Source organism: Anarrhichthys ocellatus, unplaced genomic scaffold (genome assembly GCF_004355925.1).
Source record: "Anarrhichthys ocellatus isolate YVR2014 unplaced genomic scaffold, GSC_Weel_1.0 scaffold10, whole genome shotgun sequence".
Classification (NCBI taxonomy): Eukaryota; Metazoa; Chordata; class Actinopteri; order Perciformes; family Anarhichadidae; genus Anarrhichthys; species Anarrhichthys ocellatus.
This window is the reverse complement of record NW_022280040.1, coordinates 9284332-9296699: the sequence shown is the minus strand read 5'-3', so window position 1 is coordinate 9296699 and position 12368 is coordinate 9284332. Positions and strand designations below refer to the sequence as shown.

Genomic DNA, 12368 nt, shown 5'->3' with positions numbered 1-12368 from the left:
CCCTCGCAGTTCAGTTTGTCCCACACTGATACGTTGGAGTACATGATTGTAGTAGAGCAGGGTGGTGTGCTTTTACTTTATCAGAACATCTTTTGTGAGTCTTTTCCCCACTTGGACATGAAGGCATACCAGGTACTGTAAGCATTTTTCCATCATTTGTAACATGCTAAATCAATCCACTGTCATTGGGTGGCCTGCTATTGCACTCTTACTCTGACACTGGACCGTAGTTAAGCACATGAACTACTCTAACTTTAATGTGAAGGTCCTGCTCGTTCTCCTCCTGACCGCTGCGGCAGCTGACGCTCAGTCTTTCCACCCTGGCAAATGTCGCCGTCCTTCTGTTCAAGAGGATTTCGATGTTATGAAGGTAAAAATACTGTTAACTTACCTCAATTAGGTAATAATTTTTCACATTAGTAATTTATGAAGTGCTGCCATTCTTTCCATTTTGAGTATTTAGTTAATATAAACAGTGTCTTATTGAAGGAGATGTCACGAAAACACAGCTGCTGATTAACAACCGTTGTGCTTTTCTCCTTTTTAGTATTTGGGAACCTGGTATGAAATCGAGAAGTTCCCAGCTGTGTTTGAAAGAGGAACATGTAATCAAGCTACATACAGTATGCTCGCTGATGGTTCGGTCAAAGTTCACAATGCAGAGCTGATGTAAGGATTGAACTGCCTCTGCTCTCTCAGTTAAAAACTAATGTTTTCCAACATTTGGCTAAAGGTTGCCTACATTCGTCTGTTCATTCACTCTGCCAAGTGTGCATGGATTTGGATTTCTTGTATCATTCAAGTGAAACCCTTATTTACATTAGTCATACTTTTCTCCCACTCTTCTCTGCACAGGTCTAATGGGAAGAGAAATACAATTGAGGGTGTGGCCAGAGTTAAAAACTCGTCTCAACCTGCTATTCTGGGTGTCAACTTCTTTAAAGATAGTTTTAAACTAGTTTTTAATATTCATAATGCAATACAGAATACATTACATGGATTTATTTCATACCATATCTGTGTCCAGGTGTTCCAGATGGTCCCTACTGGGTACTCTCCACAGACTACCAGTCATATTCTCTGGTGTACTCTTGTACCGACCACTTCCTTTTCCACGTTGACTTCGCCTGCATCCTGGCTCGCACTCAGGTTTTGACTGAGGATGTCATTAGCCGGTTACGTAATAAGCTGGCTTCTGCTGGTGTAAACATAAACCGCCTTACAGTCAGTGATCAGTCTGGATGTGAACGGACCAAAGGTACGATATGAAAAAAAGGGGAATAAAGTGCTAAATACCTGTGTGCAATATACCAGACGGCATTATGGGCAGTGATTCAACGTGTCTGCTGTTTTATTCTTCAGGCAAGAGGAATGACAGACCCATCATTGGTAAGTTTATTAACTTAAATTAAATATGGCTTACCTTGCATTTTGACATAGGCTAAAGCTTCCAACTGACTGTATTATTGTTGTTTTAGTTTTCAAAAGTAAAAGCATGCGAACAGAAGTGTCGTTACTACCTACTGTATACCTGGTTATACCTATTTTCCTCTCAATAGGAGTACTGGCTCAAGAAGTTAGTTCCCCTACAACCAAACCAAATCAAACGGCTTACATTGCCGCCTCTTATGTCAAGTTCCTGGAGTCAGCAGGAGCGAGGGTTGTGCCTGTCATGTGAGTTATCATCAAACATTTCCTTAGCTGTCATTCCTTTAGTACATGAGAGCTTTTTGCAACAACAGCGTTCTTGAACTAACACCTTTAACCTTTAACCTCCCCCTTCTATTCCTACAGGATTAACCAGACACTGGAGGAGTATAAGAAACTGTTCAACTCCATTAACGGGTAAATGGGTTATAATATGTTCACAGCCTCTATGATGTAGATTTGTTTCAAAATTAATAATGAGATACATTTGTGTTTTTTATAAATGCCTTTTGACAAGACAGGTTCACAGAGCCCATGTTTCAGAAAAGATAACGATTAACTTTAGTTGGTCAGCTTTTGCTGAGATTGAGTTTAATATAATATACATTTTTAAGGCAATTATTATGAAGCAAATATCCTAAAAAGTATAGTTATTTTTCTTAATGTACACATCTACACACAGATGTACAAAGAAGCTATCTAGTAAGCACCAGCTGAGTATGTTGGGCATCACATGCAAACAGTTTTATAACGTGGAAACTCACAAAGCGACATTAACCTTAAAACATGTCACGGAGTTCAATCACCACCTCCAAGGGCCTGTGGACATTTTCTATTATTTTGTCCACCCCCGATATGTATTTTTTCCAAAAAAAGATACAGAACACTTTTTGTCTTTGTCATCAGGATCCTTTACCCGGGTGGAAGTGCCAGCATCACGTCATCTGGTTATGAAAGAGCGGCAAAAATCTTTTATGAACTTGCTATTGAGGTAAGTGTAAAATATGATCAACTAGGTTTCAGTGTGTTGACGCAGGATTCATTTGCAGACTGTGTGCGATGTTTCAGGCAAACAAGGGAGGCGACTATTTCCCGGTGTGGGGCACCTGTCTTGGATACGAGCAGCTGACCGTTTTGACGAGTGGAAAGAACTTACTGTCACTTACCAACACAAGTGATGTGCCGTTACCTCTGAACTTCATTAATAGTATGGGAGTGTAGTGTTGATTATATAATTTTGTATAATTTCTTTGAAAAAACCCCAGCTTTGTTATTAATGATATTGTTATGACCCATTTCCAGGAGCCAAAGACAGCAGGATATTTAAAGGCTTCCCAGACGAGCTCATTGCAGATCTGGCTTCTGAGCCGCTGACAGCAAACTTTCACAGGTGGAGTTTGTCACTGTTGGTACGTCATTACTATTATGATGAGAAAACATAAAGAGTGCCAAAACATGATCTAAGATCATAGAAAATAGTGTCGTTTGATCGGGTGCATCGTCTCTTTCAGACTCATAACACAAACGAGGAGCTGAACAGCTTTTACAAAGTTCTCTCCACAAACACAGATGGAACAACAGAGTTTGTGTCAACGGTGGAAGGTAGTTCCAATGCAGCGTCACAGGTTTACAGCAATATAGCACTGGAAGTAACTTTTATGTTTATCAGTACTATCTCTTCCCTTACCTCTCGGCAGCATATGATTACCCAATTTATGGGACGCAGTGGCATCCGGAGAAAAACGCATTCGAATGGGGGAAGCCTTACATTCCACACTCTCCATCAGCAGTAAAGACCACCTTCTACATGGCTGAATTCTTTGTCAGTGAAGGTATGAACACAGCCATTTTTGTTGTTCCTTGAATTAAATAGTCACTAGCTGCACGATGGAGCCTTTGTGATTCGTAAATCTTATTTTCTCTCCTTACAGCCAGGAAGAACTTTCACAGATTTGGATCCGAGGAGGAGGAGAGCAAAGCGCTGATATACAACTACAATCCTGTTTACGCTGCGCCCGATAGGGTCTTTGAACAAATCTATTATTTCTGATGTTTGTTTGCAGAGTACCTTTTCCTTTTCCAACAGCTGATTACAGTTACCAATTGAAAAAAATATATAATTTCTTGAAGGAACAATGTATGACATTCAAAGCAATAATATAGCAGCAAACAACTATTTGGTAAATATATAGTGGATCTGAGCAGAGAATGAAGTCGCTCTTCCTCCGTTTGTGTTGTTAGCAAGCTTCTCCTTGCTTTGTTGACATAGCCGGGCCGGCAGCGCTTGCTTTTAGTGCATGTTATATCTTGAAAAAGTTCTTAACCACTGCAAGAAAAGTCGATGTCATTTGCATTCATAAAGGGGCACTTCTAACTCGCACAGGATCCGCCCCCTACTGGACTCTATGGGTAATACTCTCCTGCAATCAGGATGTGCCTACGCTCATGCACATTTTCAGTGGGAGAATGATTGGAGAAGAGTATTACCCACATAGTCCAGTAGAGGGCTCCGCCTGTGTTACAGGGTTACAACATTGTAACCTTCGTTAAATTCTAAAATCTAGGAAAGCAACAGGTGAACAGAAATGAAGAGTCAAATGTAACTTCCAAAATGCTTTATGCACAAATAACACTCGACACATATTGTTTCTTTTTTCTATTTAGAATAAAATGATATCTGAATAACATTTACACATCAAGCTGACGAGACTGGGATCTCAATCACAATACTACTGGAAATGTAATTTATGCAATCCAGTAAGGAACATTCAAGATGTCAAAATGACCACGTGGAGCTGAGCTATCAGGGATAGTGCTGCAAATAACCTCTTAACATGCACTGAAACGTAATACAAATGGTCATTCAAATAATAAAAAATAAAATGACACATGTGCCTCAAGAATTCATTATTTCGTATGCCATGTTTGCATTACTTCATTTAAAAATGTTTCCCCCTTATATACAAGTGCATAATTTTGCAGGGTGTAACACTAATCCTAATAGCTTCTTGCCTTCAACTTTGAATAATGTATTTGCTGATTTAAATGACACAGCGTTTTCTTCACCTACTTTCTTCACCTTAAACATGATGCATGCAGATTCTGTACATTTTAGCGTAGTCATCGTTGGGCATATTTCCAGGATATTGTTCTATGAAACCTCAAACTCCCTACAGCTTCCCAATCAAGTATTAGCTGTTGAAAGTAGCAAAGCTACTTTTTTCAAAATAATAATCTTTTTCAAGCTATATATTTATAACAGCTGCTATTTTGGGAATTATGCTTATTTGCTTTCTTGCTTCGGCTTTGATAAAAACATTGAACATAAAAACTAGTAGCGGGGGAAGCAACTACCCTGGCTAGTGGACAGAGCCAGGCTAGCTGTTTCCCCTTGCTTCCAGTCTTTATGCTAGGCTAAGCTAGCTTCATATTTAATGACCCAATATGAGAGTGGAACCAAATTTCTCAATAAGAAGCTAAGCTATTAAGTTTATTTCCCAAAATCAAACAATTCCTACAAAATTGGCCTCGTTTGTTAGCAGCTGCAGGATTTTTTCTGACAAAGTAAGGCACAGTGACTAAAACAAGTTAATGCTTTTGTTCTTTGACAAACATTTGATAAAACTGGAACGTCACAATAAAACTGTCTCGAATGATCATTAAGGAACCCATGGCGCATTTAGTCTAAGTAAGTGAATTCTGTGAGCATCGCTGATATACAGAAATGTAGGCTACGAGATGAACATCGGGAAAAAACATGAATACCAAAAGAAAATATGTCCATAATTGCCGAGTGAATGTTTGTGTGCTATTTTACATACTGTAAGAACAATAGACACAACCACAGTCCAACATGAAGGTTCTTCACAACTTTAAAAATAGTAACATTTCCTGTATCGGCACAATTTCAGACAACCATCGCGAACACTGTCGACCAGTGTTCTTCACCAGGCGTCTGATTTTCATTGATATACAAGCCCATGAGTTATGTGTTATAAGGTGTTCCTTCTCCTCACAGCTTGGAAGTTTGTGTGAAAGCTGATGCTTTGTCTCTGCTTTTTAAGGAGCTGGTCCATCTGGCTGTGAAGGAGACTGCTCCCTGTTAAATCAATCAGAATACTCCACAACATCACGTCAGGTCACCAGTCTTTGTTGGCTCTCTGGAGGGCTGTTGGATTTGAACTCTGGGCAGAAGGTGTGAAAGATGGATGTAGGACTAGATCCGTCGTCTGCTGCAAAGCCAGTCTCAGGTTCAGCATGCCGACACGGGGAGTCCAAATGCAAATTGAGCAAGAACAGACGAGAGTTGCACATTTTGTACAACTGTATGTCAGTGTTGTGCTTGGGCACGGGACAGGATGGAGGTTAGGAAGGCGAACGTATGGGTGGGAAGGATGTAGGGCACACAAGCCTCAGGGGGCCAAGCTAACCCTCTTCTTCGCTCTCCTCCTCCAGGGCCTCCTCAAACACTCGTTCTGGTAGCCTGAAGCATTCCTCGAAGAAGTTCACCAGGGACTGGCTGAGGTGTTGCCTGGTTGCTTCACTGTGAATGAAGTGACCTTCATCTGGGTAGATCTGGGACACAAAGAACAGGTGACTGAGACTGTATGGGACTCACACTAGATTTCTATTAGTTTAACTAAGATATTCTAACTGAGTCATCATGTCTACATGGGTTGACCTAAAGCCGAGTAAAGCAAAGAGAAACCAGGTTAAAGCATGTGTGCACAGTAACCCATCCTTCGGTCACTAATAAGCTCCGATGAACACTCTGCAGCAGAACATTGTATCCTAATTGGATTAGTCCCGGTGTTAATGCAAGAGGCCCAAGAAGGTCTCATAATCTCATTATGTGGAATGAAGGCATTGTGAGGGCTAATCCTCTGCCTGCTGGTGGATCCCCGCTGGATCACAGAGCTCCCGGAGGTTGGAGAATAACTGAACCAGGCAGAGAAATTGGATCAGCAGCAGTAGTAATTACAACGGAGTGAAAGAAAATCCACATACCTGTAAGGTATAGTTGGCCTTCTCATTGATGAGCTGGGCGATGAATTTCGCTGTATGTTGGAAATGGACCTTTTCTGGGAAAACGTAATGAGATACACGTCGACATGTCAAATATCTCTTTGCTTCAACAAAATTACTAGATGTATGTTTTTGAACATCCTTGACCTACCATCAGCTGTTGGATGAATAATAAGGAACTTCTTATCCATGAACTGAGATGCTCTGTGTGCTAAATTTGCCATCTGAGGAGTGATGAGACACACAGCAACAAATTAGACCGGAAGAGATGTTAGAGTAAATATCACAACTGGAATTTGAAACATAACAATTGCAATCAAATCGTACCGTGTATGCCCTTGGATCAGGTTTAGGCAGCCCAAGGTATCTTTCTGAAAACGCAGATGCTACAAGGGAAATATGGCTTTGATTAATACTTTGCTTTGACATAAAAAATCAAATCAAAACTTCACATGAATAACAAGACTGATGAGTCATTTCTGTCTTGTTCTTCGGGCCATTTTGAAGGACAAAAAGTACACGTTTCCAGGTTTTTCTCCATATTCAAATATATTCACTCATCTCCATATTCTTTAGTATCAAAGCGTTTGCAGCACGTCTTCAATTGCAATTCCAAACTTATACAGTGTCATGGCACGTCTCTTCCCCCTCGGGCAAAGCGAGAGAAATCAAATAGATGTGAAATCACTCCCACCGTGACGCTCCTCCTTAATTTGCAGTTTCCCCGACTCTGTGCCCGACACAAGAGCACCGTCTCTCTCTTTCTCCGTCACTCTCTCGATACACACAATTCTGCATTTCACACATTTCATTCCTTTGGTAGCCGAGGTGAGGCTGGTGTAGTTAACTTTGTCTGGCACTGTTGTGATTGGGTTCAAGGTGTATCTTGCAGCATCACACTGAGAAGGCGAAACAAGCTCTTTTTTTCCCCACACACGTGTACACACATGTATAAAATTGTCATGGAAATAACTCCCAGTTGCAGCGCTAAAGGGGATAGATTTGCAATCTCTTTTTCCCTTTCAATACATACACACAGACTATAGCTTTTAGAAAGCTAGTATTCAGATTCTCTGCAAACAAACAGCTTACCGTATAGTTCAAAGTCGGTGATGGGTGAGAGAACAGCGCCACACTTCACAGAGGATTCCACGCCACTGACCAACAGGCTGGTCACATAGCCTCCATACACCTGAGGTACAACCAACGTGCACGTTATCACCACTTGTGGAACGTATCTAAGTGCATTTATTTAATTACTGTACTTAAGTACAACATTTGGGGTATTTGTTCCTCAATTTTGCCACTTTATACTTATATTCCTCTGGACCGCAGAGGCCATTGTGCTTCATACTCGAGTGCATTTGTCTCACAGTTACTTTTCAGATTACAATTTGTCATCCCCTTCCTGTCCAGTGAAAACCAGGTATCTCCACATGTGTTGTGTTTGAATGTTTGTGATGAGCTGAAGGACGAAGTGCTTCTTTAGGGGTTCAAATCCTCCTACTTCTTAAGCTGAATGAACTATTGAGACAGCCTCTTGGATCAGATGTAGAATGCAGAGCTGAACACAGGGCTGTTCCTCTGAACTCATAAAAAGACTTTTTAGAAATAAGGTGTTCTCACGGGACAGGGAAGCTATAAATATATAGAATACGATGCCTTGCTGTATATTAACTATCAAACAGTTTATCAAGTAGTTCAAATGAGCACAACCTTAAACATCTACAGCCGTAAAATGCAACATGCACATTATAGCTATACAGTTGGTAACATAAATAAAAAACACTTTTTGTCACATTTGCTCAAATTGTCACAATATCCAGACAGCAGTACATGAGACTGATAATCAGGTCTCTCTGCCTCCTCTCAGTGCTCCTAATGGCATTTGGAAGATTTCGTTGCGTCCGAAAGAAAACAACCAATCAGAGCCTCTAACACTGCTAGTGAAGCTCTGTTAATCTAGGCAGCGCTGATCAAATACCAATCAAGATTCTGTCACTGTATTTGCCTATTTCTCGCTTCAAATGTTTTCAGAAACATGTCTTTATGTACCGTGAAGCCGTAAAATGAGAAAGTTGAACTTTACTGCCACTGTTACTGGTACAAAGACATGCATGGTGCTTCCAGGTACACACAGAGACTGTTCTTACCTTCCCAAAAGCTCCAACTCTGGTTTTGTCAACGTAGGACTCTTTCAAAATAAAACTGCAAGAGATAAAAAAAAAAAATCGGTTCTAGTTGGAAAGAACATTTCAATTTTGACTTTTGTATACACTGTGTCAGCATAGCAACTGTAGCTTACAACATGTTTTCACAACTTTACAAGGGACTTTTGATTATAATACTACTATAACAACTACTGCTTCAACATCTAAATGCTAAAAATAAAAGAGATACATTCTTAAAAACAAGTGTAAAAAAAACATTTGCATGACATACTTAGATTTGTTGAATAGCAATTTATAGTTTGAATAACTTGTTTTAAACTGATTTTAATTTATCTCCAAATGGAACAATTCATTCTGATTGAGATACTCCATTTGGGGAATCGATGTGGCTTCATGTAACACACAGATACTGTTTCATAAGCCGTAGGGAATAGTGTAATGTCGGTGCATGTCAGTGGTGTTGGAAAGCATCGTTTAACTGTCACATAATAGTGAATTCTGGCGCCCAAGTAGCTATTTATTGCATTTGACTCTGATGTCTGTTAAATCTCTAATGAGACACTTTGAAAATATGACATACTTGAGTGCTTCCCTCTGATCCTCTTCCTCGTACACCCCCAGTTTCTTCTGGATCCGGTGCAGCAGGTTGGTACCCTGGAAGCCGCTGCCTCGTCCGTCACAGCGCACCACGATAGCGCCGAAGCTGCTCACCAGCACTGTGGCCCAGTCCATGTGGAACTGCTCTGCCACCATCTGACCACCAGGTGTCCCATCGCTGCACACACAAACAAACACAGGCAAACAGATCAGTGAAGTCAAGACTGCTCGATGCAAAGCAATGATTTCCTCCAATTATATCACATTATCAACACAAACGTTGCATAGAATGTATGAGCTTGTGTCAGTTTGGGACCCTGTGGGTACACAGCATTTGTCTGAAAGATGCTTTTCAATCATATTTCATATTTTTGGGGTCAGTACTATTTACTGTGGGTAGCTGGCAGTGAGCTCTATTGTGCAGGGAAAGAACTGCAACATCAGCAGTACAAAGTGACAGTGAGAGGATGAAAGAAAGCCGAACTTGCAGCAGACATAACTTGTTCCAAAAAGGTGAAATGTGGTATCTTTTAATAGTTGTTAATATTGCAGATACCCTCTGCTTATTATCTGATTATTCGAGATGCGTTGGTGCTTAAGTTGAGCGACAATTGAGAGGCAGGCAGAGCACAAAGGGCCAAATTCTTGAAAATCTTAGATTTGACGGGTAAAGGCCCGAGGAAAGAAACGCAAATGGAAGTAAGGGGGGGGGGGTAAGTTTCCTCATTCACAGTGTAGTTATTATCCAGCTCGAGTAGAGGACAATGCAGTGATTATTAAAATGAATATGCCGGATTAAAACTCCAGGAAGTCTCCACTGACGAGTCTGCACTGCAAATGGAAACACACTTTTTCTCTGCAGAGGTGTGTGTGCACCAAATGTACTGTATAGAAATGTGTGTGAAAACATGTGCTCATACTTACACGAGCAGGAGCAGCGGGTAGTGTGCTGTGTCCACGAAGCCGGCGGGTTTGAGGATCTGCATTGACAAGGCTGTGATGCAGATACAAATAAGTTTGATCCGAAACGCAACACAGTAATCTACACAATCAATTCAACGAGCCCCCTTTCATTGAGAAACTCTAACATATATTTTGAACCTTATATACATAAGGTATATATTATTGTATACACATAACCTGTCCATCAATGTGACTCTGACACATGATACATACTGTAGTCATCCTTGTTGATCTCCTTGTACTCCACGGTGGGCATCTGCATGGAGTCCAGGATCAGCCTCAGGTTCTCATTGCTCTCCAGTTTATGCACTTCTGCGATGCCTGTGGACAGCACACGAATAACCAATGAGACTGCAGTTAACAAAGTTTACTCTATCTATGTTTGGACATGTTTGGCCGGAGCTTCAAGTCCAAGTCAGAGTTCTGAAAACTAACAAACAAGTTATGTTAAAATACACTCACGTCAGAAAATTTTAACTAAAATTTAATCAGCTTGTAGTTAAATAAAAATCACTTTCATTATTAGCATGACTGTGTTTCCATATATATATATATATATATATACCAAGGACCACCTATAAGCAGTTTCTATAGTTAATGGGTTTCCCATAAATTATTCATTTTTGATGGTGTAGAATAATGATTGGAGCTGTGCATTGATATTCATACGAGAAAGCAAATCCATCAGAGCCTCTTGTCCTCCAAAACGTTTAGCATGAACTCCAAAAAAACACAAAACCAGAGAAGAAATAGACGGCACGACTGCAGCTGAAACTGTGACCTGGATTCGCTCATGGCAAACTCCATGCGTCAAAAGGTTGTCCTGAAGAGGGAACCAGCTGTACTTATCCAACAGCTACAGCTGGTTTATGCACCACTAACGTATCACCCTCGCTTGCCATGACTGCTGGAGTCAAAGGGCATGCAGCGAACATTGTATTTTAGGATTGGTGTAAATGGTCCAAAGGCAGCATCCAGGACGGGAATCCACACACGGCTGCCTGTACTGACAAACTGACAGGATGATGGAACTTCAATTAAACCTTCTGAGAGGCAGCAGAAGAAGAAAAAGAGCTCCGTCTGAAATATTGACTGAAGCCAAACCAGTGTGTTTCTGTATGTATGCAGAGAAACAAACACAGGACTTACACCCAGGAGACCACAGTTCGAGTCCTGTGTGAAACCAAAAGTCAGCGTTGACTGAAAAGTGCTATCAAACGGAAAGGAACCATAAGATCTGTCTCTTTTCAAAGAACAGTAATTCCCATCACTAACAGACTACCAGAGCTGCCAACATGGCTGTAGACTCTTGGCCTTGTTAATAATCATGGTATCCTGATTGCATTGCTATGCGACACTTAATGAGCGTCAATCATCTAACTGTCAATACAATTTTAGATCCGGCAGCGAAGAAAAGCCTTACTGCTCTTACAAAAGCACCGTTTAACAGCTGACACCATGAAATAATCTACGGTAATAACATCAAGAGGTCTTTTAACATAATCAGGGCAGGGACATCATATTGATAAAACACAGACTGACACACACATGCGCCCCGTAGTAATCAAATTAAAGTATGCTGATATTGACGTTGGGCAGGTCATAATTTAATGAGGACATCCATCGCGGGGAGTAATGTGATTACTGCCATCACGCTGAACTCGGCTTGTAGACCAGCAGCGCACAGGTGGTCATTCTGCACTGCAACGGAAAAACACTTTTCGACAAGGTCATTTTCAATGTAGCTGTTAATGCTACTGCGTACAGGGTCACTCGCGATGTCTTTAGCATAATCCACAGTCCACAGTAAATGATTCACTCAGCGTAAATACTCACTCTCCCTGTCTTGCGTCTCACTCTCCACGTCTCTCTGTGTCTTGTAGACGGCTACGAATGGGATGTCCCGTCCTGAGGAGGAAATCAGAAAGTTTCATCATCGTTTCAAAGACGTTACAGGTACAATGCTGCATTAAGATGTTGTTTGTGGCAAGAGCAAAGTCCGTGTTCATCGTCAATAAAATAAGTCTGCTCCAGTGACTGCAGTAAAAGCCAGAGAGACATCCCAGATCTTTTGTCCGTCAGTAAAAGAGGCAAATCTGTCCTCATTTGATTTATGTAATGCAGTGGCTCAAGTAGCTTTTCCATAACTAGGCCACCAACAGGGGAAAAGTTCTTCATGCTAAA

General features: G+C 41.0%; 2 protein-coding genes across 9 annotated transcripts in view; one reads left to right on the top strand and one right to left on the bottom strand.

Annotated features, from left to right (window-relative positions):
• The first annotated feature begins 7 nt into the window (after positions 1-7).
• Positions 8-4371, top strand: LOC116384910 (gamma-glutamyl hydrolase-like). Of its 2 annotated transcripts, none has more exons than XM_031849971.1 (14): positions 8-132; positions 266-370; positions 548-669; positions 856-884; positions 1028-1258; positions 1363-1389; positions 1560-1674; positions 1795-1845; positions 2335-2419; positions 2497-2635; positions 2731-2837; positions 2940-3030; positions 3126-3260; positions 3360-4371. In XM_031849971.1, exons 1-14 carry the CDS (start codon positions 43-45, stop codon positions 3476-3478), a joined length of 1446 nt encoding a protein of 481 aa, XP_031705831.1. In that variant the 5' UTR covers positions 8-42; the 3' UTR covers positions 3479-4371. The 2 variants fall into 2 exon arrangements, with proteins under 2 accessions (XP_031705831.1, XP_031705830.1); XM_031849970.1 differs by having other exon boundaries at positions 856-926.
• dpp6a (dipeptidyl-peptidase 6a) overlaps positions 4029-12368 on the bottom strand; it is a 176713-nt gene continuing 168373 nt past the window's right edge. For all 7 annotated transcript variants that reach the window (XM_031849967.1, XM_031849966.1, XM_031849968.1 and 4 more), the window contains 10 exons: positions 12021-12092; positions 10398-10505; positions 10146-10215; positions 9205-9399; positions 8607-8661; positions 7546-7645; positions 6781-6839; positions 6605-6677; positions 6436-6509; positions 4029-6003 (listed from right to left, as the gene is read on the bottom strand). In XM_031849967.1, the coding sequence (XP_031705827.1) occupies positions 5854-6003; positions 6436-6509; positions 6605-6677; positions 6781-6839; positions 7546-7645; positions 8607-8661; positions 9205-9399; positions 10146-10215; positions 10398-10505; positions 12021-12092 (956 nt within the window). In that variant the 3' untranslated portion in view covers positions 4029-5853. The remainder of the gene's footprint in view (positions 6004-6435; positions 6510-6604; positions 6678-6780; positions 6840-7545; positions 7646-8606; positions 8662-9204; positions 9400-10145; positions 10216-10397; positions 10506-12020; positions 12093-12368) is intronic.